The 26,227-nt window shown below is 41.7% G+C and overlaps 1 protein-coding gene across 1 annotated transcript; it reads right to left on the bottom strand.

The window, feature by feature from the left end:
* Nucleotides 1-742: 742 nt before the first annotated feature.
* On the bottom strand, nt 743-24,438 carry LOC140546344 (uncharacterized). Its single transcript, XM_072669533.1, has 6 exons — nt 24,360-24,438; nt 22,271-22,621; nt 6,836-6,871; nt 6,313-6,449; nt 5,872-5,978; nt 743-860 (listed from the first exon to the last, which is right to left on the bottom strand). Exons 1-6 carry the CDS (start codon nt 24,436-24,438, stop codon nt 743-745), a joined length of 828 nt encoding a protein of 275 aa, XP_072525634.1.
* Between the last annotated feature and the right edge of the window lie 1,789 nt (nt 24,439-26,227).

The following is a 26,227-nucleotide window of genomic DNA, read 5'->3' as shown; positions in this document are numbered from 1 at the left end:
TTCAGCATGAACTGTGAATAAGAGTAGTCAATATGAGTTTGTGTGTGTGTACTCAATATTGAGAGAGTAAATACAGTTGAAGGCCGTCACTCAGAGAGTCTCTAAACACACACACAGACCCTGAATCCTGAATCCTGAATCCTGAAGCACTTCAGTTAAACGTACACAGAGAACACACACATTACATGTTCAATAAACTGAATCTGCAGAGACACAAGAAAGCAGATTGAGAGGTGGGCTTGTGAGAATGCTCTGTGGTTTGTGCCGACTAGCTGAGGCCTCAACTTCCTGTCCTGAGAGCAGCATATATATATTATACAAACCACAAACACTGAGTCAGTCTGAGAGTTGGATGCTCTGAGGATTGTAGTCTGCAAATTAAACCAAAAATAATCATAATCAAGATTTTTCTACTTCTTTTAAATTGAGGAGAGCAGAAGCAGAGATAAGGATGTTTATATGAATTCAGGATTTACAGCAGATCTCAAATCGACCTCTTCAAACAACAGCAAGGACTCATATGAAGAGCTGTATATGCGAATGCAGACGTCCCAGATACTCGTGTGACAAGAAGCCATGAAGGAACCATGATCACAGGTACACTCACATACATAGGGTTGCAGCTAAAAGCTCCACTACTAAAGACACAGCAGTATCACCTCATGAAGGCTCTGAATCAACACTAGTATTCACTGTAAAGTGTAAACTATCATAAGTGTGAAGCGTGTGTTCATTTCTAGCTTCAGGAAGCAGCTCTGCAGGGAGCAGATTCTGTAGACTGATTGCAGTGTGTCTGGGGCTGCTGTGTGTTCTCCTGCTGACTGCCATCACACTGCTGTGGATCAAGTTCAACAGCCTGACTGCAGAGAGAGACCAGTTACACACCAGTTATACCAACCTGACTGCAGAGAGAGACCAGTTACACACCAGTAACACCAACCTGACTGCAGAGAGAGACCAGTTACAGATTAGTTATACCAGCCTGACTGCAGAGAGAGACCAGTTATAGATTAGTTACACCAACCTGACTGCAGAGAGAGACCAGTTGCACACCAGATACACCAATCTGATCTGGTGTGCAACCTGAGAGACAGAGAGAGAGAGAAAGAGAGATGAATGTGCTTGTGTGATGAAACACATTTACAATAAAGTACATTTTCCTCTTTCTTACTAAGAATGTGTATCTGAATGCCAACAGGACTTTATTGATAAACTACTGAAAAGTCAGTTGACTTGGATTGGTCTGTCTGACAGTGAAAGAGAGGGAGTCTGGAAATGGGTGGACGGCTCAGCACTGACCACTGGGTAAGAGAGCACTGAACTGAACACTGATCATGAGGCAGTTACTGACTCTCACTTCTCACTGCTCTGATAAACACACTGATCCTCTGATTCTATCTTGTAGTTTCTGGTTCCCTGGAGAACCCAACAGTAATGCTGGAGATGAAGACTGTGTCCAAACAGGCTATACGTACAATTCTACAATGGCCTGGGCTGATTATCCCTGTGATAACCGCTTTTTTCTGTCTGTGAAAAAAGTGTGTTTTAGAAATAATAGATTACTCACTCTCTCACACACACACACACACACACACACACACACATGGCGTCACTCATATTTTTTTAAACCTCTAGTTTCCTTGCTGCTCACACTAAATGCCACATGTGTGAGGTTCAATCTGATCTATCTAAGGTTGCTTATGAGCTCTATTTTACATTTCTTCCTTTCAGGGATTTATGGTTGGTTTGATTGATAGATGTACATACAGTATCCTCTCATTTCTGGGTGTGTATTGATTCTGTAGAGATTACTGTATATTCAGGGGAATTCAGGATTGGAGATGTTTAAGCTTCAGCATTTCATAACTACATAAGTAGAGTAAAGGTCAGACTTAGTAAATGCAGTTTGTAGTATATGCAGAAATTAAGAAAAAAAAAACTGGGCAGATCTGGATGCAGAGTCTGTGATTGGATGGTTTTCAATGGTAGACCTTGTTCCTGAGAGATAAAGGGTTAATACAGACAGAGAGGAGAGAGTAGATGGGGAAGATCGACACTGCAGTTGTAGGAAGAAGTGAGAAGAACGGAGGACGAGGCCTTATCAGGACTACGGGAACAGGTCACACTTTTTTTTTTTTTTATATTTATTCTTTTATTTTTCAGTGATTATTTTAATTTAATGCTTTTTGCCTCCAGTTTGTCATTTTTCTCTTCCCTGAATAAACCTGTAAAAAAACATCTGGCAAATCGCTGTGACCTTTGTGACCTGCTGTTTGTCCTGCCACTAAAGCTGACAGGATTTTTTTCCCCTGATTTCAGTCTGCAGGTTTTCTAAGAGTTGAAGAGTGGTGTTTGAGGGGTGCAGACTAGTCAGCGCATATTAAATGTGTGATTTGTTTTTCAACCTGATTCATAATCTAGTAGTGTTTACTGGTCAGTGAACAGTTTCTTATCTTACTTTTACGCTACAGCACCATTTAAGGTGGATGCAGGGAAGTCTCCAATATGTGCTGGACTACTGAACTAACTCCCTCTGCAGTCTGTACAGACCACACTGACTGTGTCTTCCCCACGACCTCATCTTTCTTTCGTTTTGGGTCAGCACAAATACCGACCTAAATCTGCATCTCCTAGGCAACGCGTTGTACGAATGTTGGGTTCAGTCCAGCAACAGGTTTTAGTTGTGTAGTGGATGATACCTAGTTGTTTATGCAATGGACTTGATTGTAACAATCAGTAAAACTCAGGGGGGAAGTGTGAGATACCCAGTCTTTTTATAATCTGCTACCACTTTAAAAGTCCTGTGTTGTAGCCAAGGCTTAACGTAGCAGTCACAGATATTTACACAACCCTGAACAGTAAAGAATGAATATTGTCCTACTAGTCAAGTGCTGGAACAAACACACACTTTTACTGACAGCTGTCCCTGATTCTGTCTGATCTGTAGCTCATGGCCTCAGTGAGGTCTGAACTGGGACAAAACTCTGCCCTGTTCCAATGTGTCCAGCTTTCCAGTGAAACCAGTGTCCCACTGGAACACGGGAGGGTTCAGGGATAAAGGGAAAGAACTGTGCTTGGCCTTACAGACATTCTTTCCCAAACAGTGAAAAATATAAAACATAAACAAGAGAAATGGAAGAACAATGATTAAAGCAACATCATGCAGCAATTTTATCTTAAAATAGCAGCTTCAGAATCACTGTGATGCTCCACTGACCTGTAATAGGGAGAGTAGTGTCTGTCATTCCTATTCTGGACTCAGCACGCTAGAACCAGTTACTCTGGGCTAGGCTCGCTGCACTGTGTAACTCTGGTAAAGTGGGCAGGATAACACTCGTGACATCTCTGTAACCCGAGTCAAATTAGTGTAAAGGCCTATAATTTGACTCAACCGACTCAGTCCACATACTTCTTTCACTTTCAGGGACTGTTCTGAATGTTTCAGCTCATCCAGAAATGCATGTGTAAAATGTGCCTTTCAGTGATGGCTCAAAGCACAAATGACAGTTCTTGACTGTAGGGGGAGCTCTAATCCTCAATACTAACACATTTATATATTTCAATTATATTTAGGCCTGTTTGATCTATCTGAGCTTTATTCTTTGCTACAGGGATGAAATCACAAAATCCTTTCAGCACAAATTAAAGACTGGTTATAAATGGTGAGTCATATAAAACACTGCTTTTTACTCTTACAATCATTGCTATTAGCATTGGTTTCAGTGGAGTGTTACTGGGAAAAACAGTAACTGCAGAAAAGGAGGATCTGAGCTCTCATAGAAAAAGAGAAACATATAGAGTGATGCAGCTTTCTTGTCACCAACTCGTCCCCACACTGCAACCCCTAGTTTGATAAGCAGTGTGTGAGTGTCTCTCTGGGCTGGGTTCAGTAGGTTACTCCAGTCTGTGGACTGTGTAGAACTCAGAGTTTCACATTAAAATTAAGAAAAGAAAAAGAAGGAGCATTAGTTCTGCTCAATAAGAGGTGATGACATTCAGCACCCTGGACAGCTCCAGCAAGGTGACCCTGGTGGAGTCTGGGATACATTTATCATCCTCAATAATCAACAAATCAAAACATTTACTGATCAACAGCTGATTTGGAGGCTCTGTGACCTCTGTATACAATCAAACACTTTCTCTATTCTCTAATGGAGCAGGACTGAATGTGTGAGAGGCAGTTCTCCTGCTGAAAATCACACTTCTGTACAGACTCTGTGCTTTAAAGACTCTATGAGGACTAACAGACTGTAAGAAACATGCACAGTTTGATGCTGGTGTGTTCTACAGTAATGTGTGGAACTCAGTATCTTTGGATGCAGGAACTCAGAAATACAGACGTTGGTTGGATCTGCTTGTAAGCTGCTGATTGGCTTCTTGAGGATCATTATGAGGTGACTCCCAAACTCAGGATGTTTAAAATGCTAACTGGATCTTTCTCAGAGGATTCTAAAATACTGACCAATCACTGATCAGGCTCATTTGTTGTGTAATACTGTGGTGTTTATTGTGTTTATAGTTTTTATGGAAAAAGACAAATACATTGAATCTCAATCAGCATTTTATTATAAACCATTTCCATAAATTACCATAAACTTCCATACATTCTGTAACAGCAGTAACAAAAGCAGTTCTTTAACAACGAACACCATAAAGTTCCCAAAACATCCGAATCAGAAAGAGAGAAACACACAGTGAGTTTTATCATCATAAGATTAAGACGAGAGCAGACCTTCTTCATAGCTTCTTCTTCTAGCAGCTGACTGAATCCTGCTCAGGTTAACACTCATATTCACAGCAAGCTTTACAAAAGAACCAGATTCACATCACTTTCAGAACAAACTGCTCCCACCAAATTCAACTCAGTTCAATCCTGATTCTGAACACTGATTTGACTCTTTTTTAACAGTGATCCAAATATTTAGAAAGAGATTTGAATCCTTTGAACAGTGATTCAAACCTTTCAATACCTGATTCAATTTTAAAAGTTATCTGAGCTAGTCATATCACTACATGATCTCTAATTGGCCACTTTCCAGGAATTATAACTCCTTCTTGTGTCAGATCAGGGGAAGACAGTTTAACCACTGAATTTCAGTTTTATTGTGAAGTTTTGTGTCTAATTGGAGGTTTTTCTTCATGAATGTATTTGTGTGTGGGAGAAACTAAGCTGAGGCTTCACATTCACACTTACAGGCTTTCTTCTTCACTTTAAGAATCACTCTATTCATGTAGACTATTTGACCATGTCCAGGTCCAGAACTGCCTCCACCTTATTCTCCACAAGAAGAATCTAATCAACCTGCTCAAACCAGCCAGCAGGGATTCACCTCATAATCATAGAGAAAAGATTAATAACAGGAGATTTGAGACTTAATATTCTTCTGGCTAATTTTGTTATCTTTATAAAAACTATATTATATATCTATATTATATTTCATTAAAAAAAAAAGTATTATTAATAATAAAATCTGATAACAAAAATTCTATAAATCTAAGGTAACTGAAAGTGATCTGATAACATTTACAGACTTTTACAGAATTTCTCACTTCTCTCTCATACACACACACAATCACACACACACACACACACAGACACACACTCACACACACACACACCAACACACTCACCCTCTCATTAATATTCTCTTTTCACAGATCCAAACAAACTGGTAATAACAGGGAAAATCAGCCCAGTTCTTTACAGGATCAGACATATATCCAGTTATGACACAGTGTTCCTTTGATCCATTGGGTTCTCCAATTCCCCAGAATCTGAGAGAGAATCAGAGGATCAGTGTGTTTATCAGAGCAGTGAGGAGTGAGAGTCAGTAACTGCATCATGATCAGAGTTCAGTTCAGTGCTCTTACCTAGTGGTCAGTACTGAGCCGTCCACCCATTTCCAGACCCCCTCTCTTTCACCGCCAGTCAGACCAATCCAAGATTGCTGACCTCCTCTCAGCTTGTTAATAAACTTCTGTTAAAATACAATACCAGCTTAGACATTTCCAGCAACCCACCACACACACACACACATACACACTGTGTTTTCTTCACTTTGCTCTTCCCTGTTCTTCTAACTGTTCTTCTGACTGTGCTATTCTCTGTTCATCTAACTGTGCTCTACTGTGTTCCTAATTGAGTTATTTTAACTGTGCTCTTCCCTGTTCTTCTAACTGTTCTTCTAACCACGTTCTTTTGTGTTCTTCTAACAGTGATCTACTAGCTCTGTTCTTCTTCAATCAATCAACAACTTGACAGACTTACAGTACATTTTGATTTCTGCACCTCCCCCCCATCCTCTCTCTCACCTGTTCCTCTCTGCTGTTGATGATCAGCAGGTCTGCTCCTCTCTCTCTGCAGTCCTCTCTGCTCTCACTCCAGCTCTTCTTCTCAGTAGAAATGTAGTAGATACTGGAGCTGAAGCAGATCCATCCCTCCTGAGTGGCTTTTCCTACCAAATATAATATATCATATTTCAGTCTCTCTGTTTCATCATCTAATTGAATGAAGTTTAACTCTTCAGCTAAGAACTCAGTCATGCAACTCCCAATCAGCCAAACACGTGGCAGCAGCACACATTAAAATCAGACACAGGTCAAGAGTGTGAGTTAGTCTTCACTCCAGAATTTGCTGCCCTCACTCCAGTGCCGAGTTCATAAACAGCAGGAATTCATGGAACCAGCCTGACCTTGAGTCAACAGATCAACCTGATGTTTAGTGTGATGGTGTGTGAAGATCTTTCATGGATTAAACTGAGACCCCTTGTATTACAATGGTGTTCCTAAAAAAGTGGTCAGTGAGTGTAATTAAGAACTGCAGTTAATCACTGACCCAGTTCAGAAAGCTTTCTCTGCAGCCCGTCTCTCTCTGCAGTCAGGTTGTTGAACTTGATCCACAGCAGTGTGATGGCAGTCAGCAGGAGAACACACAGAACCCCCAGACACACTGCAGTCAGTCTGTAGCGTCTGCTTCCTGTAGAGTGACTCTCTATGGGGGAAACACAGATACATGAGCTTCAGTCAGAACCAGTATCACTGTTTAAACACAGGTAAAGTCTCCCTAGTGACTCTAAGAGATGAACACAGAAGGAGGAGAAAGCTGGATTGAGACTCTGTGCTCTCAGATTTGAGGCCTTTTCCTCTAAATGAATGTGATATGAGCCTCAGTTAGCTGGAACACAGTCTGTGATGTGGTGCTTAGCCTGCTAGCTACCTTACTTAAGCCCACACAGCTGGCTACAAATCCAAACTCAGCAAAACCTGCTGCCTTTTCTCAATTAGCTAGCTAGTTGAAGAGACCGTAACTAGTTTGTTGGTTAGCTTTTAGCTTAGCACCCAGTCAACCTCTGTCTTCATTACATCACACCACAGTCACTCATCTTCTCTGAGCAGATACCCACAGTGTCACTTCCTCTGTTCGAGGCTTCTCTCTTTCCTGGTCAGCTCAGCATTAACTTTTAGCCTTGCCTCCATACTCGACAGTAGCCGTTCTATATACCCTTTCATTAGTGGGCTGGCTGTATTTCACTTTATTTTGGGGGTAAATATAACTTTCAGGTACTTAACTCTCATTATTTAACTATGCCAAGATAATCATCAGCTCCTCATCTATGACTGATCAAATCCAGCAGTCAGATCATCCAGACTGTCTGTGGTCTGACTTCACATCAAACTACGTCTTTGTGAGAGCTGTACAAAACCCATGCTGATCTCTCAGTAACCAGAGAACAGTTCTATAGTGTGAGTCTGACCTATAGTGCGGTCTCTCTGTTGACCAATCCTACCTGAAACTAAACTACATCTTTATCAGTATGAGATACCTGTGTTTACTGAGAGCTTCTCAAGAACCTGTGATCTACTGATGTTCTCTACAGTCCAATACAAAGATGCACTGATAGCTGTACTGTAGTAATGCTGCTTGTTCTTTACCACCACTAAAACAGTTCACCTAGTCCAGAAGTGCAGCATTACAGTAGAGCTCCTACAGAATACAGCTCAGTGTTCCAGTATTCTAGTATTTACTGTCTCTAAAAGAAGAGATTTAATAAAGGATTATTAATGATACCTGCTTGTTGTGTTTGTAGCTTCCTCCTCGTGTTAACGGCCTCTGTCTCTGTGTTGGGGTCATGTCCTCTAACAGCGTCTGCGCTCTCATAGATCTCCACCACCATCTCCACCCTATCTCCTCTGTTCAGCTCCTTAGTTCCAATCACTTCATCATAAACACTGAGAGACATCTCTAATCTCTGAAAGACTGAAACACTGAATTACTGCGTCTCTGTAGGAACACTACAGCACTGCTGCACGGCTCGGCTAGTTTAACTGCATTAGTGGAGTTAATGCAGGAAGTGACCAAGTACCACCAACAGTTTCCTGTGTGTGCTGGAGGTGTGAATGCAGCAGAGCCCCTCATGCTCTTTCTTAAAGCTGGTTCTCACCCTCATACACTTTTACATTTATGAGATATTATAATAAAATCTGAGTTTAGCTTCTTTATGTCTGTTTGGATTTCCATGCACGGTTCTGAATGTCCAGCCCATCTATCATTCCACATTTCTAATGAGTGTTTTACCCCCTGTTTCACACACTGATCAGTAGCAGCAGTTTGATTCTCTCTCATGGATGAACTGAAGATCATCAACTGATCCATTCAGAAAACCAGAGTCCAGCAGATTCACTAAACCCTGCTTTGAAGAACCAGCACTGTTGCTCCTCTTCAGTGATGGAGCTGCAGCTGCTTTCCTCTAGAGGGCAGTAGAGAAGTGTGTCCCACACCTGTGTTTCCTGAACGTAGATCAGAAGTACTAGCCCTGTTCTTATTACACCATGGCACCCCAGTTGGTTTTGTTACGCACACACACACACAAAAACATACACACACACAGACAGACAGAGAAGGCCTGAAGACTTGGGTGTAAGGCCCTATATCATAGTTTAAACTTATTTCACCCCAGCCTGGCCTCTGTATTGCCTTGTGTAGTTATCTGCATCTGGTATTGCTATCCTTCGCCTCCTTGGGATGCAGACCTTGCTTTTGAACTCTCTAAGGATACTGTGAAACCTCTAGGTACTTCTAGAAACTCTTAGCTAGGCCTACTGTATCAGACATATTTGAATACATTCATGTCAATAAAGCAACATGTGCATTCAGCTTACTCCTAATTACAATTTTACTTTTTAAAAACCTTTTTAAAATTCTCCTTCACAGTGTTTGTCACTGAAGATAACCTTCATTTCATGCACCTGGTAGAAAAGGTGTAGCTGAACCTCACTGTAGCCAGGTTGTTAGAGATGCCCTGTATGTGGCCACTCTTAGATGAAGGGTTAACTGAAAGTAATGGTTATTACTCATAATCAACATAAGACGCCCACATAAGAACAATAACTAAGCCAGACCTTCCTAATGTAAGACAAACTTTCATTAGATGATATCATCTTACGTCCTCCAGAGGGCAGTATAGGAACTTATCTCTCAGTGATCTCAGATATCAATTATTACATTCAGGTAAATGATGATGATTCAAACTATCATCTCAATATAAACACTTTGTTCTTCTACTTTAATGCTTGTTAAAAAAAAACACACATTTCACAGGCCTGTCTGTATCTGTCACACTTCCTCAGCAGGGGTCAAAGGTCAGTTTCTCACTGTGTCTTTAATACAGCCTCCTTTAATACATCTGTACTCATTAACGATACCTGAACCAGTACACGGTTCTGACTGCTGATGATCTCAGTACTGAGGTGAGGTGATCGTAACTGAGCAGTGTTTTCTTCAGTGCTTTAGATCTTCACTTACAGACAAAGCTGAACTCCCCTTAAGAAGGACGACACGTACATCAATACAAAAGTGTGGTGGTGGAAGTTCCTCCAGATATCTAAAACAAGGCAATTTGCAATTAAGTTCCTTGCTCAAGGGCACTGAATATTGTGATGAACTGGGGGTGGAGTTCAACCGGAAACTACTGTGTGTGAGTGTGTGTGTGTGTGTGTGTGTGTGTGTGTCACCACAAAGCTATGCCTTAAACCTACACAGCCTAAGCCCAGCCATGTTCTGTGGGTTTCAGCTTCCTGTCAATGTGGTTTTTCACAAAGCTCACAGCAAACAACAATGAGCATCTGAAACACACACACACTTCAGCATGAACTGTGAATAAGAGTAGTCAATATTATGAGTTTATTGTGTGTGTACTATTGAGAGTGTAAATACAGTTAAAGGCCGTCACTCAGAGAGCCCCCAAACATACACACAGACCCTGAATCCTGAGGCACTATAGTTAAACCTACACAGAGAACACACACACATTACAACATGTTCAATAAACTGAATCTGCAGAGACACATGAAAGCAGATTGAGAGGTGGGCTTGTGAGAATGCTCTGTGGTTTGTGCCAACTAGCTGAGGCCTCACCTTCCTGTCCTCAGAGCAGCATATATACACTGCTCAAAAAAAAGGGAACACTCAAATAACACATCCTAGATCTGAATGAATGAAAGATTCTCATTGAATACTTTGTTCAGTACAAAGTTTAATGTACTGACAACAAAATCACACAAAAATTATCAATGGATATCAAATGTATAAACCAATGGAGGCCTGGATTTGGAGTCACACACAAAATTAAAGTGGAAAAACACACTACAGGCTGATCCAACTTTGATGGAATGTCCTTAAAACAAGTCAAAATGAGGCTCAGTATTGTATGTGGCCTCCACATGCCTGTATGACCTCCTTGCAATGCCTGGGAATGCTCCTGATGAAGTGGCTAAGGGTCTCCTTAGGAATCTCCTCCCAGACCTGGACTAAAGCATCCGCCAACTTCTGGACAGTATATGGTGCAACGTGACGTTGGTGGATGGAGGGAGACATGATGTCCCAGATGTGCTCAATCGGATTCAGGTCTGGGGAACGGGTGGGCCAGTTCATAGCTTCAATGCCTTCATCTTGCAGGAACTGCTGACACACTCCAGCCACATGAGGTCTAGCATTGTCCTGCATTAGGAGGAACCCAGGGCCAACCACACCAGCATATGGTCTCACAAGGGGTCTAAGAATCTCATCTCGGTACCTAATGGCAGTCAGGCTACCTCTGGCGAGCACAGCCCTCCATAGAAATGCCACCCCACACCATTACTGCCTTTGTGCAGATACATGCACATTTGTGGCCTGCTGGAGGTCATTTTGCAGGGCTCTGGCAGTGCTCCTCCTGTTCCTCCTTGCACAAAAGCGGAGGTAGCGGTCCTGCTGATGGGTTGTTGCCCTCTTACGGCCTCCTCCATGTCTCCTGGTGTACTGGCCTGTTTCCTGGTAGCGCCTCCAGCCTCTGGACACTACGCTCACAGACACAGCAAACCTTCTTGCCACAGCTCGCATTGATGTGCCATCCTGGATGAGCTGCACTACGGAGCCACTTGTGTGGGTTGTAGAGTCCGTCTCATGCTCTCATGAGTTTGAAAACACCACCATTATTCGAAAGTGGTCAAAACATCAGCCAGAAAGCATAGGTACTGAGAAGTGGTCTGTGGTCCACACCTGCAGAACCACTCCTTTATTGAGTGTGTCTTGCTAATTGCCAATAATTTCCACCTGTTGTCTATTCCATTTGCACAAGAGCATGTGAAATTGATTGTCAATCAGTGTTGCTTCCTAAGTGAACAGTTTCATTTCACAGAAGTTTGATTTACTTGGAGTTATATTGTGTTGTTTAAGTGTTCCCTTTATTTTTTTGAGCAGTGTATATTATACAAACCACAAACACTGAGTCAGTCTGAGAGCTGGAAAGAAGAATAGGTGAATAGGTGTTGCTTTTTGCCTTGCCTTGGTTTTCAATGGAAGACCTTGTTCCTAAGACATAAAGGGAGAGAGAAGATGGGAAAGATGGACTCTGCTGTTGTTGGAAGACCTTCTCAATGTCATGAGGTGAGAAAAGAGGCCTTTTTTCTTTTACATTTATTTCTTTGTTTTTCAGTGATTTTAATCAGTTCAATGTAAATTAAATGTATTTTACCCGTGCTTGTCATTTTTTCTTCATTTAGCTTCATGAAAACTCTATGACATAGAGATGTATGAATACATCTGGAAAAATGCCAACATTTAGAAAAGTATTTAGACTACATTTCTACAACATCTGACAAATATCAGATTTTTCACTTGTGAGCTGCTGTTTGTCCTCACACTAAAGCCCAGATTACAATACATGATTTTTACTCTGATTTTAATTTCTTTGTCGACATTCTGAAGAATCAATTAGTGTGTGAGAGGTGCAGATTCTTGGCCTCCTGATTGCTTTTCAGACCAGTCGGAGCATACTAACCCGACTCTGAGTGTAATCTAGTAGTTTATACTGGTCAATGACTCAATCTGAACCCATCCCTGTACTGTTCTTCTCGCCTCCAACTCCCTCTGCCATCTGTACAGAGCCATACTGACTCCATCTTCCCCCATTCCTCACCTTTATTTTTGTTTTGAGTCAGTGCAAATGGTGGTTTGAATCTGCATCTCCAAGGTAATGTGGGGTACGATAGTTCAGTTGTTCTTTTCTCATAGAAAAAGAGAAACATACACAATGATGCAGCTTTCTCGTCACTCACTCATCCCCACAGTTTCACATTAAAATTAAGAAAAGAAAAAGAAGAAGAATCAGTTGTGCTCAATAAGAGGTGATGAAGTTCAGCACCATGGACAGCTACAGTACAGTGACCCTGTTGGAATCTTGGATTAATGTCATTCTTAAGCACAGTGAACAGTAGAGCTTAATAATTAATAAATCAACACACGTACTGATCAACAGCTGATCTGGAGACTCAGTGACCTCTGTATACAATCAAACACTTTCCTTATTCTCTATTGGAGTGGGACTGATTGTGCAAGAGGCAGTTCTCCTGCTGAAAATTACACTTATGTACAGACTCTGTGCTTTAAAGACTCTATGAGGACTAACAGACTGTAAGAAACATGCACAGCTTGTTGCTGGTGTGTTCTACAGTAATGTGTGGAACTCAGTATCTTTGGATGCAGGAACTCAGAAATACAGCCATTGGTTGGATCTGCTTTTAAGCTGCTGATTGGCTCCCTCTTGTGGATCATTGTGAGGTGACTCCCCAACTCAGGCTGTTTAAAATGCTAACTGGAGCTTCCTCAGAGGATTCTAAAATACTGACCAATCACTGATCAGACACATGTGTTGTCTAATACTGTGGTGTTTGTTGTTCACTGACTGATACATGAGAACTCTACAAGCTGGAGCTGAGAGCTGAGAGACAGTCAGGAATGATGGAGGTCATAGATCTCACACATTTTATCCACTGGAGACATTTCCATTAGGTTTCCACCAACCTAGGCACTTCAGCATGTTTTGTCACCTATTGAAGCTCAGTATACACTGCTTAAAGTGCACCTTATAAATGCACCCTTTTTCTGTTAGAAGGGCACCCATTGATAATTTCCAACAATGTATAAAAAACAATTGTCACCACTAGAGGGCACGCAATCATTTTTCTTACAACAGAAAAGGCCAAGTGGCACTTTGTCTTTATTTTTACTCTAGTGATCGCTTTAGCAACTCTTTTTGAACAGTGGGGGCTACCAGTGATTAACACATGATTAACACATAACACATGAATGAAAACATTTACATTTCTGAAGGTTAGTGGGAATTCTTCTGCCATCAGTAGTGGAGGTCTTCCTTGGCCTACCAGTCCCTTTTTTCATATCCACACAGTTGATTTTTGGTAATTACTTAACAGCAAAGCTTGACTGGCGTTTCTAATGGTTGTACTGGTTTTATACTTGTTTTTCATTTGCAGGTAGAGCCCTTGCTTGGGCTGCTTCTGTTTGGGAGTATGAACACGATGTGCGTGTATCCACAGACTTGTTCATGGCTGCCATGTGTCAGGCTTGTCTATGGGGGGGAGACCATACCCTGCCTCCTAAACATACGATAGGGGGAAAAAATCTGTGGCTGACTATGCAATTTAGCTTCACACTCAGTGTGGCTGCTGAGAGTAGCTGAAACTCATCTGCATTAATGGTAGCCATCCACCATGGTTTGCCTTTCCTCTGTACCGGCTAATCCAACCCTACTTCTGGTCGCCGGGTCACCTGCTAACACTGTTCGGCATCTCATGGACTCACGGCTGGTCCAGGGCTGCACTCAGAATCTGGTGACCTGGGAAGGGTTTGGGCCTGGGATGCGCTCCTGGTTCCCTTCTTTTAACATTCTAGAGCCTGAGCTCATTCAGGCGTTCAGACATGACCGTGCTGCGGGGTTGGGCATGTCGGGTGCCGTTCCTCAGAGGGAGGGGTCCTGTAAGGGTGCAGACTGTGGCTGGGCAACCTGCTATGCCACCCCCAGTCACCAGTGGGAAACCCAGATCCACTACACACTGATTAGGAGCAATGAGCAACACCTATACCTTTCCTATTTAAGGAGAGCCAACCTCTAGCCCTGTGCGCAGTCTTGGGTTTCTCACACACACTCTACCTTTACAACGATTTTCTAAACTGGTACGAAACTGTAAAACGCGGCGTGTTTAGACTGAACAAAAAGAAATGACGACGTGTCTAAAGAAAAGAAAGTACTTGCGACTCTTGGCCGACAAAAAATGTTATCTGAAGCATAAGAGAAACATTATTCAACGAGAAAGATTTTTTAGGCCTATTGTTGACGGCGATTCGGCTTCTCTTGAATTTGATTGCCACTAAATTATACTAATCGATCATCATGAATCAAGCACGAAAAGATCTTGCAGAATGTAACGTCCCTACCTCAGCACTGGCTCACCCTTCGGTGAGACGCGAATTGGAACTGTATAAACATGGTTTTTCAACAGGACTTCGACTCCCTGGGAAAAAAGAAAGAAAGCGTGGTACAAGGGGAAAAACCAAAACGTTTTAAGGAGCAAAGGCTAAAATTCCGATTATGATGTACGATGTACGATGTACGAATCATTGTTTTTTTTTTGTCATGATTGAACAATTGTTGATCAAACAGTAAAAAACAATTACTTAAAAAAATGATCTTTGTTTATCCATTTTTTAATTTCTTATTCTAATTCCAATTTTCATATTTATTGGACAACTATAGAGGTTTAAAAAAAATGCTTGCTGTGTGTTTTTATAAACAACGTGTATGGAATATACCAAAATAGTGTAACATTTATGCATTGATTAAATAAAGTTTACTACGGTTAATGATTGCTTTTTTATTTTTCGTTATGTTTTCTTTATGTTTTTATGTTTTGTTATCTTTTTTAAATATAATATCTCTCTCTCACTCTCTGTCTCTCTCTCTCTCTCTCTCTCACACACACACACACACACTTTCTCACACCCTTTCTCTCACACACTCTGGCAAACACTCACGCACAAAACAGTAACACGTATATAATTTTTTTTTTTTTTATTTCTTTTGAATAATTTTATTGACAAATTCACAGCAAAGGCACACAATTTTGAAAACAATCCAGAACATGACACTAATAATCAAAAGTTTGCAAACTTTTCACAAAACGCTTAACCATACGATCATTTTCCAAGGTATCACTGGTATAAGAATGGTATTATTTTGGCAAAACCGAGGCCGTTTAGACGACGGCGTAAAACATTCACACAATGTTAACCGCAGGTGTCGGACGCATAGTCTTGAACTTGTCTGGCGTTAAAAAAGATACGGTTCGCGGTCCTTTTCATAAATCTCCAAATGTTTTTCAGAAAAAAAGTCAGGCTGGGAGCCGTACGAGAAAAATATTGCCAACCAGTGTTCACCCGACAGATAGTGGGGTTGTGTGTTAACAATGTAGGCTGAAGGTCGAGCTTGTATTTCGTCCAGGGGTAAAAGATCGCACGGATAAACGCCTTTAAAGTCTCTTATGCAATACATGGTTTTGAGTATCTGACCTGTGTCCATTTCCTTTCTCCCTCTTGTTAAAAATACACCTCTCAACACCTCTCATTTATGATTGATTTCCAGAACGTTGTCGTTGACGGCAAAAACAACCACGTTAACGGTGTTGGGCCGGGGGTTCTGAATCGAACGTCCAGTCTTATGTGGCCGGACTGGATCAGCGACACATGATCGCCACCCGCTTCATCCGGGGTCAAGCTGAAAGCGAATAAAGTATAACGTCGGTGATAGTCTTCTCTGCTGATGGCCAAAGGTTGATCCTTTAGGTAGCGATCCGTGGCCTTGACCAGAGTAACATGTTCTCTTAGACATCTTTGGCGGTTAAAAACGGGGCGGAAAGGCGTAGCGGGGTAGGAAACGCCATCCGCCGTCAAATGTAAAGATTCTACGTCATAGTGATGAAAATGAAAAGGGTTGCAGTGTAAGAACCCTTAAAGGCCTCGTTATGGACGAATCCCAGGACGCTGTAAATTTAGGCACTTGTCCCACTTGGTACACTGATCAGTTTAACGGTCACACGTTCCAGCGGATACTTGAACGGAGCGGAGGCGAGAGCGAGTTTCACACCTGTCGAGTCGTTGACTTTTCTGACTTACAGCAGAGCCGACAGGATGCGTAGTTCATAGGAAGACATCAAAACTAATTCGTTTTTATTACGCAGCAGTTTAACTCTCACGTCCACGAAATTTAAAAGAAGTTTTTTTTTTAGAAAAACCAAAATCTTTGTCTATGTATCCCAGCAGTTCAAAACCCGGCTCCGTTCGCTGAATTCGCTCCTCCACGCCAGGCCCTGGTTCTCTCCAGTGGAGTCAGCGTCGTCCATATGTCCCGCTGTATCCATTCTAAACATGCCGGCGGAAAATTGAGATCGCAGGGTCTCCTCAGAATAACTCAGCAAACACTCATGACGGCTCGGTAGGCGTAGGTCGAACTGCTCTGGGAAATCAGTTTATCGCCCAGAGAAACGTCCACCTGGCTAAAAAGTCTCGCGGTAATGGGGTAGTTGTGAGGCCGGGAAGGGAAGGTCGAGCATTCCTTTCATCTATCCACGAATCAAATTTCGGTTCCCAACCTTTCCATCCAACTTTTATTTGAACGCCGGATTTCGTTTTTTTCTAGCCAATATTTCTTCAGTTCGGTACGTTCTGTTTTCCAGCACGACTATTTTCTGCATTTCTTCTTTGTAGAAAGAACCCTCTATTACCTCTCCGTCCAGATCCCTAAGTTAATACATGGGCGGGTCTCTTTTTAAAACATGGTTTAAAATAATCATAGTAAAAGTTTGCTGGTAACCTTTGGAATTGCGAACACGTCGTTCACTTTAAATTTGGATGGCCGGATCTTTTTAACCCCAAACCGTTTACCATATAAATTATGATTAACTTGAACTTGATTATGGCTCGTCACCTCAACGGGTTTCATTCTGATAGATCTGTGAAAGATATGCTTGTATGAATGCACTACATCTTTCAACGCATCTAAATACCTGTAAGTGTTTAACCCCGTAAAATACCTAAACATACCACAGTCCGCCAGCCGTAGTGAAATGTCTAATGTTATATCTTTTCAAAAGGTTTTTCCAGGCGTTATTTTAATTACTTAAATCCACCAAAAATCTATTTGCCACTGAGCATCCTTTTCCAAAACTAGAACCATGTTTCTTCTTAAATTAATTCGTCTAGGTTTATGTAAAGAATAGGTGTCTGAACACTCAAGAAAAACATCGGCCTCATTTTGTTTATGAACGAACCGGAGTCCTTAAGACCTCGGATAAAACTCTGTCTACCGCTCAAGCTCCCTGATAAAGGTTTTTCTAAACGTTCATTCGTTGCCATGAGGTTTAGAAATAAAACCCCAAAACTAAATAAAGGAAACAAACAAAACAAAACCTCTCAAAAGAGATATATGTATTTATAAATCCCACCTCCAGAAGAACCCGCTCCTCCTACCCTCCTCCGCCATTTTTTTTAACTTGAAAAAAGAGCCGTAGATGGTTTTTAAAGTTTTATTTATTTTTATAATGCATTTTGTTTGTTTTTTGTTTAGAAACACCTAATAAGTAAAAAAAAAAAAAGTCTATAACATTGATTAATAGAAGTTTGTTAAACACCATATGTAATAATACCTTGCATTAATAATACAAAACATGCTATATACGTTTAATCAATGTAGTTAAAAACATGATAAATATGGATATGGAGTAATACAATGTTGTTGTTGTTTGTCTACGTCAAGATATATATGTATAACATGAAATACATGAAAATGAGAAGAGGAACATGTTTAATAAACGAAATGACAGCGTGCAGAAAAACAAAGGGGTAACAGTAGCAACAGCATTTTTTTCTTTCACCAACCTCAGGCTTTTATTAGAATTTTATACAGGGATGCAGCAGCCTCTTCACACTTATCACTAAACCCCTCATTGTAAAAATAATTCATTAACGCCTCAAAGGGATTTTTGGAAAGATAGTCGGATGAAGATTCTTTAAGATTCTTAATCATTCTTTAATCATGGTCGTGAAACGTTTTCAGGATACTCTTTACAAATCCATCCGGTTGGTCGGTAACTCCAAACTCCAGAAGCATGGCTCGGTGAAGGATGCTCTCGCATTCGCCCAGAACGCTGAACCACTTTTGTTTTAACACATCCAGGAAACTGTGTTGATTTTGGGATGGATGGTCAATTTTACACCCCTCACACTGTTGCTCATTCCATTCTCTGATCATATCATTGAGAGCTCGTGCGCAGATCGTTTCCAAAATCTTTGACATTTCTGTCATTTTATCATTTCTTGGTTCCCCGTTTCACTCTCCGACATGTATTAGAAACTTTTTCTTTTTCCCCCTCTTCTTCTTCTTCTTCACGTCGACCATTCTCCTCATCCTTCACCTCATTATCATCATCAACCTCACCCGTTTGTTGTTTTCCCATTCATTGTCGTCGTCATGAACTGTGGAAGCTGATTAAGGTAAAACAAACTAACAAACAACAACAAAAAAAAAAAAAAAAAAAAAAAAAAAACGTTTCACTTACCGGTGACGGGTGGTTTCATAGTGGTTTCATGTCTAAAAGTTCAGATTCCAGCAGCGAACCTTCAATGATCTCCTCGGTCTCATTTTCGAGTGAAGCGAAAAAGGTACCTAGTCATTTTTACACAAACTTATACAACCTCAGCCGTTCGCACCTCCAGCTGAACTCTGTAGGCGTTGTCGTGGTCCATATAACGTTAGATGAGTTATGCATCGTTTTGGAAAGGCGGATCTCACCTTAACGCTTATCATTCCACCTTTCAACGAGATGGGTCTCGTGTTTCGTGTCTGAACCAGCATAGAATGGATTTCACGTTCCCTGTTTTTGTTCTTTTTCGGTAAAATGACCAGACACCATTTCCCTTAAAGTCTTTAATCTGACGTTGATTAAACAATTTATCAGAGTACCGGAAAACAGAGTCTCTGGGTCTTCGTTTCCCCAGCCTGACGTTTTGTTTCGCATCATCCTTTTTATCACTTCATCCTCCAGAGGTTTTATCTTCGAAACGACATTTTCAAACACGTTTTTTATTTTATTTTAACTGAATGCTTTTTGCCTCCAGTTTGTTATTTTGTGCCCTGAATACCTTTTCTAATCTTCAGCAGTAACACATTTATAAATGTCAGTAATAATTACACCATTTAAATCTATCTAATCTTTATTGACTGCTACAGGGATGAGTTAAGTTAATACTTAACATTTTAATTCATCTTAATAGTAAGAAGCTTTTGAGAAACTGAGCTGAGGTCAGTCGGCTACTCTGTATTCTTACAATCATACTTTTAGCATTGGTTTCAGTGAAGTGTTATTGGGGGAAAACAATAACTGCAGACAAAGAGGATCTGAGCCCACTCAAGTTTGTTAAGCAGTGTGTGAGTGTCTCTCTGGCACTGTGCTGGGCTCAGTAGGTTACTCCAGTCTGCGGACTGCGTAGAACTCAGTTTCACATTAAAACAAAGAAAAGAAGAAGAAGAAACATCAGTTCTGCTCAATAAGTCCAGTAAGGTGACCTTGGTGGAGTCTGGGATACATTTATCATCCTCAATAATCAACAAATCAACACACTTACTGATCAACAGCTGATTTGGAGACTCGCAGGGACCTCTGTATACAATCAAACACTTTCTCTATTCTCTAATGGAGCAGGACTGAATGTGTGTGAGGCAGTTCTCCTGCTGAAAATCACACTTCTGTACAGACTCTGTGCTTTAAAGACTCTATGAGGACTAACAGACTGTAAGAAACATGCACAGCTCGTTGCTGGTGTGTTCTACAGTAATGTGTGTGAACTCAATATCTTCGGATACAGGAACTCAAAAATACAGACACTGGTTGCATCTGCTTGTAAGCTGCTGATTGGCTCCCTCTTGTGGATCATTATGAGGTGACTCCCCAACTCAGGATGTTTAAAATGCTAACTGGATCTTCCTAAAAGGATTCTAAAATACTGACCAATCACTGATCAGACTCATATGTTGTGTAGTGCTGTGGAATTTATTATGGTTATTGTTTTTATGGAAAAAGACAAATACATTAAATCTTAATCAGCATTTTATTATAAAGCATTGCCATAAATTACCGTAATCTTCCATATATTCTGTCACAGCAGTAACAAAAGCAGTTCTTTAAAAACGAACACCCTGAAGTTCCCAAAACATCCAAATCAGAAAGAGAGAAACACACAGTGAGTTTTATCATCATAAGATTAAGACGAGAGCAGACCTTCTTCATAGCTTCTTCTTCTAGCAGCTGACTGAATCCTGCTCAGGTTAACACTCATATTCACAGCAAGCTTTACAAAAGAACCAGATTCACATCACTTTTAGAACAAACTGCTCCCACCAAATTCAACCCAGTTCAATCCTGATTCTGAACACTGATTAAACAGTGATCCAAATATTTTGAAAGAGATTTGAATCCTTTGAACAATGATTCAAACCATCCGATACCTGATTAAATTCTAAGATAGATAGATAGATAGATCACTTTATTTATCCCACGGGGAAAGTCAGTTTTGACAGCAGCAAAATCAAACAACAGAGGAGCATAATAAAGGCACTTAAGACCTTGGTAAAAGTTATCTGAGCACGCTAGTCATATCACTACATGTTCTACTGTCACTTTCCAGGAATTATTCTCCTCTAACTCCTTCTTGTGTCAGATAGGAAGATAGTTTAACCACTGAATTTCAGTTTTATTGTAAAGTTTTGTGCCTAATTTGAGGTTTTTCCTTTTTTTTTACAAACCTAAAGTAACTGAAAATAATCTAATAACATTTATAGACTCTCTTTCATACACACACACACACACACACACTCACACACACACACATACACGCTCATAATATTCTCTTTTCACAGATCCAAACAAACTGGTAATAACAGGGAAAATCAGTCTTCATCTGATCCATTGGGTTCTCCAGTTTTCCAGAGAGAGAATTTCCATCCAGTTTCCATCTGAGAGAGAATCAGAGGATCAGTGTGTTTATCAGAGCAGTGAGGAGTGAGAGTCAGTAACTGCATCATGATCAGTGTTCAGTTCAGTGCTCTCTTACTCAGTGGTCAGTGCTGAGCCGTCCACCCATTTCCAGACTCTTTCACTGTCAGTCAGACAAATCCAAGCTTCCCAACTTCTCAGCTTGTTAACTAAAACTCCTGTTGAAGTATAAACCAGTTACACATTCACAAAAACAACCGCACACTTAATATATACATATATAACTATAGATGGAGTCTGGAGATCACAGAGAAGATCAGCACCCAAACCTGTGCTCTTCTAACTGTGCTGTGGTCTAACTACGTTCTTCTAATTGTCTTGGTCTGTGTTCTGACTGCGATCTAACCAGGCTCTTCTAAGTGTTTTCTTCTGTGTTCATCTAAATGAGTTCTTACTGTGTTTTTCTAACCATGTTTATCTAACTGTGATGAACTCTCATCTGTCTGCTGTGTTTTTAACTGTGTTTTAACTTCTTTGCAGCCCGTCCTACTCTGCCTACAACTGGTCTCTCTGCAGTCAGGTTGGTGTAACTGGTCTGTAACTGGTCTCTCTTTGCAGTCAGGTTGGTGTAAGTGGTCTGTAACTGGTCTCTCTCTGCAGTCAGGTTGGTGTAACTGGTCTGTAACTGGTCTTTCTGCAGTCAGGTTGGTGTAACTGGTCTGTAACTGCCCTCTCTCTGCAGTCAGGTTGGTGTAGCTGGTCTCTCTCTGCAGTCAGGTTGGTGTAGCTGGTCTCTCTCTGCAGTCAGGTTGGTGTAACTGGCCTGTAACTGTTCTCTCTCTGCAGTCAGGTTGGTGTAGCTGGTCTCTCTCTGCAGTCAGGTTGGTGTAACTGGCCTGTAACTGGTCTCTCTCTGCAGTCTGGTTGGTGTAACTGGTCTGCAACTGGTCTCTCTCTGCAGCCAAGTTGTGGTTACTGGTGTGTAACTGGTCTCTCTCTGCAGTCAGATTGGGGTTACTGGTGTGTAACTGGTCTCTCTCTGCAGTCAGGTTGGTGTAACTGGTCTGCAACTGGTCTCTCTCTGCAGTCAGGTTGGTGTAACTGGTCTGTAACTGGTCTCTCTCTGCAGTCAGGTTGTTGAAGTTGATCCACAGCAGTGTGATGGCAGTCAGCAGAAGAACACACAGCAGCCCCAGACACACTGCAGTCAGTCTGTAGGATCTGCTTCCTGCAGAGTGACACTCTATGGGGGAAACACAGATACATGAGCTTTAGTTGTTAAAATAGGAATGATTTAACTGGTTCGAGTTCATAAAAAAATAAGCCTTTCTGTAATTGGCTGGTTCACAGTAGCCTTATGGCATAGCCTAGACAAGCCTAGCTATAGTGCTGTAACCAGAACATTTTTTATATGTAATAGATCATTATCACACTTCCATGTTCATTAATGCGAGAACGTAAATAGTGATGTTAAATGGCTTCCAATTGGGTTGTAATCAATGACTGATTCCCAGTTGCATCTTTGTAGACTGTAGAATGGTGACAGTGGGTCCAGTCAGGGTCCAAGTTGTGACCAGTCAGAAAAAAAAAATGCAAGGGCTGAAAAAATAGAGTTTGTGCTGCAAATAGTGAAGAAAAACAAGAGCTAAAATGAAAGAGTTTAAGTCGTGAACACTGAAGAAAAGCTGAAGTTAAAAATGAAAGAGTTTAAATCATGAACAGTGAAGAAAAGCTGAAGTTAGAAATAAAGAGAGTTTGTTGCAATCAGTGGTGAAAGGGAACACGGGAAAGGGAAAATGAGTTGGAAAAGGTTTAGATTGTCCTTTGTTTGAGTAAACGCCACCCCTTGTAAGGGGTAGCTCTAGGGCAAGGCCTCCTCCTGCCACCAGGGGGAGGCCCCGAGTCACCCCAGCCAGTAAAAGAGCCCAATTCCCTACACCTGGGCAGTAGGCTATATAGGCACACAGATCCAGTTGCCCCACTGCTGGATCTTTTGATTCTGGTGGTGTGTGTGTCTGTGTGCCTGTGTAGTTCTCAAGTGGAAGGCTGAGTGTGTGTCACTCCCCTTCGTGTGTCTCTCCCGAGTCTGTCTCCCTGTGTCAGTGCAGTGTGTGTGTCTGTGTGTGTGTGCGCGTAGCACACATACACTCGTGTACCAGAGGAAGACAGGAGTGTCTGTCTTCCCTGGTGTGTGTGCCCGTGTGTGTGTGTATGTGTGTGTGTTTGCACACATACACTAGTGTTACAGAGGAAGGCAGGAGTGTCTGTCTTCCCTGGTGTGTGTGCCCGTGTGTGTGTGTGTATGTGTGTGTGTTTGCACACATACACTAGTGTTACAGAGGAAGGCAGGAGTGTCTGTCTTCCCTGTAACTTCTCAGTTTTCTGGTTTCTTTTGGGAGATCCTTTTGCCCTCAGTTGTATTTCCCTCTAGTGTTAAAGAGGTAGCCAGCTCTCCCCTGGTGTCCTTTGTTTGTTTATTAAACCCATCCCTTTTTAAATTTCATTTGTTGGCAGCTTTCATAACTGCTGCTTTGGTGAAGTGGCAGAGCGTCAGTCTCGCGATGCGGTGGCCTGGGTTCAAGTCCTGAGAGGCTTTATTTTTCATTTCCGGTTTACCTGCTCTAAGATTGAAAGACTCTGCACTTGGGCCCGTTGGTCACGTGATCGTGGTAGCTCACTCAGTAGCACGGCGGCCTGGGTTCCAACCCCGCTGTAAGTGAGCACCACATTACACCCCTGGTGTTTCCTTTGTTTGTTTTCTTGCCCTTTTTTCTAGATGGTGCAGTTGAAACGCAATGGACTCCCATTACCAGGGTTGAGATTTCGAGCCCCACCTCAGTCACAGTCTCAACAAAGCATCAATCTTGTCTTGTCTTAAGACATTTAACATCTGTTACATGCACCATAAAATAATACCCCCAAAAAAGGGGTAGTTTCATTAAATAAATAAATAAATAAATTAATTAATTAATTAACTGCACTTGAGTCCAAACCACACTGTAACAGATCTGCTGTGGTCAGCTTCTCAAAGTAGTTCACATCACAAACACTGAGAGACATCTCTAATCTCTGAAAGACTGAAACACTGAGTTACTGCGTCTCTGTAGGAACACTACAGCACTGCTGCACGGCTCGGCTAGTTTAACTGCATTAGTGGAGTTAATGCAGGAAGTGACCAAGTACCACCAACAGTTTCCTGTGTGTGCTGGAGGTGTGAATGCAGCAGAGTTCTCACGCGAAGTTGGTTCTTACCCTCATACACTTTTACATTTGAGATATTATAATAAAATCTGAGTTTAGCTTCTTTATATCTGTTTAGATTTCCATGCACGGTTCTGAATGTCAAAGTTTAGACACAGTCTTTCCCTCCTGAAAGTTTTTTTATTTAGTTTCATTAGAGAACGGAAGTCCAACAGTGTAGTGTGACAGTTAAGCTGATATACTAAGCAACTGTGTGCCTTGTTGAATTCTAACCTCAACCTTGTGATGTTGTTCTTGACCTACAGCTACCACATGACTTTAGAAGTTGCTAAACACACATACACATTTCATAAGAGGCTTTCCTAATTTTTAAACAAGTCTAGATGCTACTGCTGGCGGCAGGTCAGCCAGTTTCCCAATTTTTCTTTTTATTTGATCTTAATTTTATATACATACATATACATACACACTGCTCAAAAAAATAATGGGATCACTCAAATAACACATCCTAGATCTGAATGAATGAAATATTCTCATTGAATACTTTGTTCTACACAAAGTTGAATGTGCTGACAACAGAATCACACAAAAATCAATGGAAATCAAATTTAATAACCAATGGAGGCCTGGATTTGGAGTCACACACAAAATAAAAGTAGAAAAAACACACTACAGGCTAATCCAACTTTGATTTAATGTCCTTAAAACAAGTTAAAATGAGGCTCAGTATTGTGTGTGGCCTCCACATGCCTTTATAGCCTCCCTACAATGCTTGGGCATGCTCCTGATGAGGATCTCCTCCCAGACCTGGACTAAAGCATCCACCAACTCCTGGACAGTCTGTGGTGCAACATGATGTTGGTGGATGGAGCAAGACATAATGTCCCAGATGTGCTCAATCGGATTCACGTCTGGGGAACGGGCGAGCCAGTCCATAGCTTCATAGCCTTCATCTTGCAGGAACTGCTGACACACTCCAGCCACATGAGGTCTTTTAGCTGCATTGTCCTGCATTAGGAGGAATCCAGGGCCAACCGCACCAGCATATGTTCTCACAAGGGGTCTGAGGTTCTCATCTCGGTACCTAATGGCAGGCTACCTCTGGCGAGCACATGGAGGGCTGTGCGGCCCTCCAAAGAAATGCCACCCACCACCATTACTGATCCACTGCCAAACCGGTCATGCTGAAGGATGTTGCAGGCAGCAGATCGCTCTCAACGGCATCTCCAGACTCTGTCACATGCTCAGTGTGAACCTGCTTACATGCGCCAGTGGCAAATGTGCCAATCCTGGTGTTCTCTGGCAAATGCCAAGCATCCTGCACGGTGTTGGGCTGTGAGCACAACCACCATCTGTGGACGTCAGGCCTCATACCATCCTCATGGAGTTGGGTTTCTGACCGTTTGTGCAGACATGCACATTTGTGGCCTGCTGGAGGTCATTTTGCAGGGCTCTGGCAGTGTTCCTCCTGTTCCTCCTTGCACAAAGGTGGAGGTAGCGGTCCTGCTGCTGGGTTGTTGCCCTCCTACGGCCTCCTCCATGTCTCCTGGTGTACTGGCCTGTCTCCTGGTAGTGCCTCCAGCCTCTGGACACGATGCTGACAGACACAGCAAACCTTCTTCCACAGCTAGCATTGATGTGCCATCCT

Source organism: Salminus brasiliensis, chromosome 24 (genome assembly GCF_030463535.1).
Source record: "Salminus brasiliensis chromosome 24, fSalBra1.hap2, whole genome shotgun sequence".
NCBI classification, from domain to species: domain Eukaryota; kingdom Metazoa; phylum Chordata; class Actinopteri; order Characiformes; family Bryconidae; genus Salminus; species Salminus brasiliensis.
The sequence above is the reverse complement of the archived record's forward strand: the minus strand, read 5'-3'. Positions and strand labels throughout refer to the sequence as shown.

Excerpts from the sequence above, each read along its gene's own strand:
- LOC140546344 (XM_072669533.1), bottom strand. The coding sequence starts at position 24,438 with ATGTCTCTCAGTGTTTGTGATGTGAACTACTTTGAGAAGCTGACCACA. Across the intron at positions 6,872-22,270 it reads GAGAGACCAGTTACAGGCCA|AGAGAGACGGGCTGCAGAGA; the intron begins GTTACACCAACC and ends ACCTGACTGCAG. Across the intron at positions 861-5,871 it reads GGCTCAGTACTGACCACTAG|TCAGGCTGTTGAACTTGATC; the intron begins GTAAGAGCACTG and ends CTCTCTCTGCAG.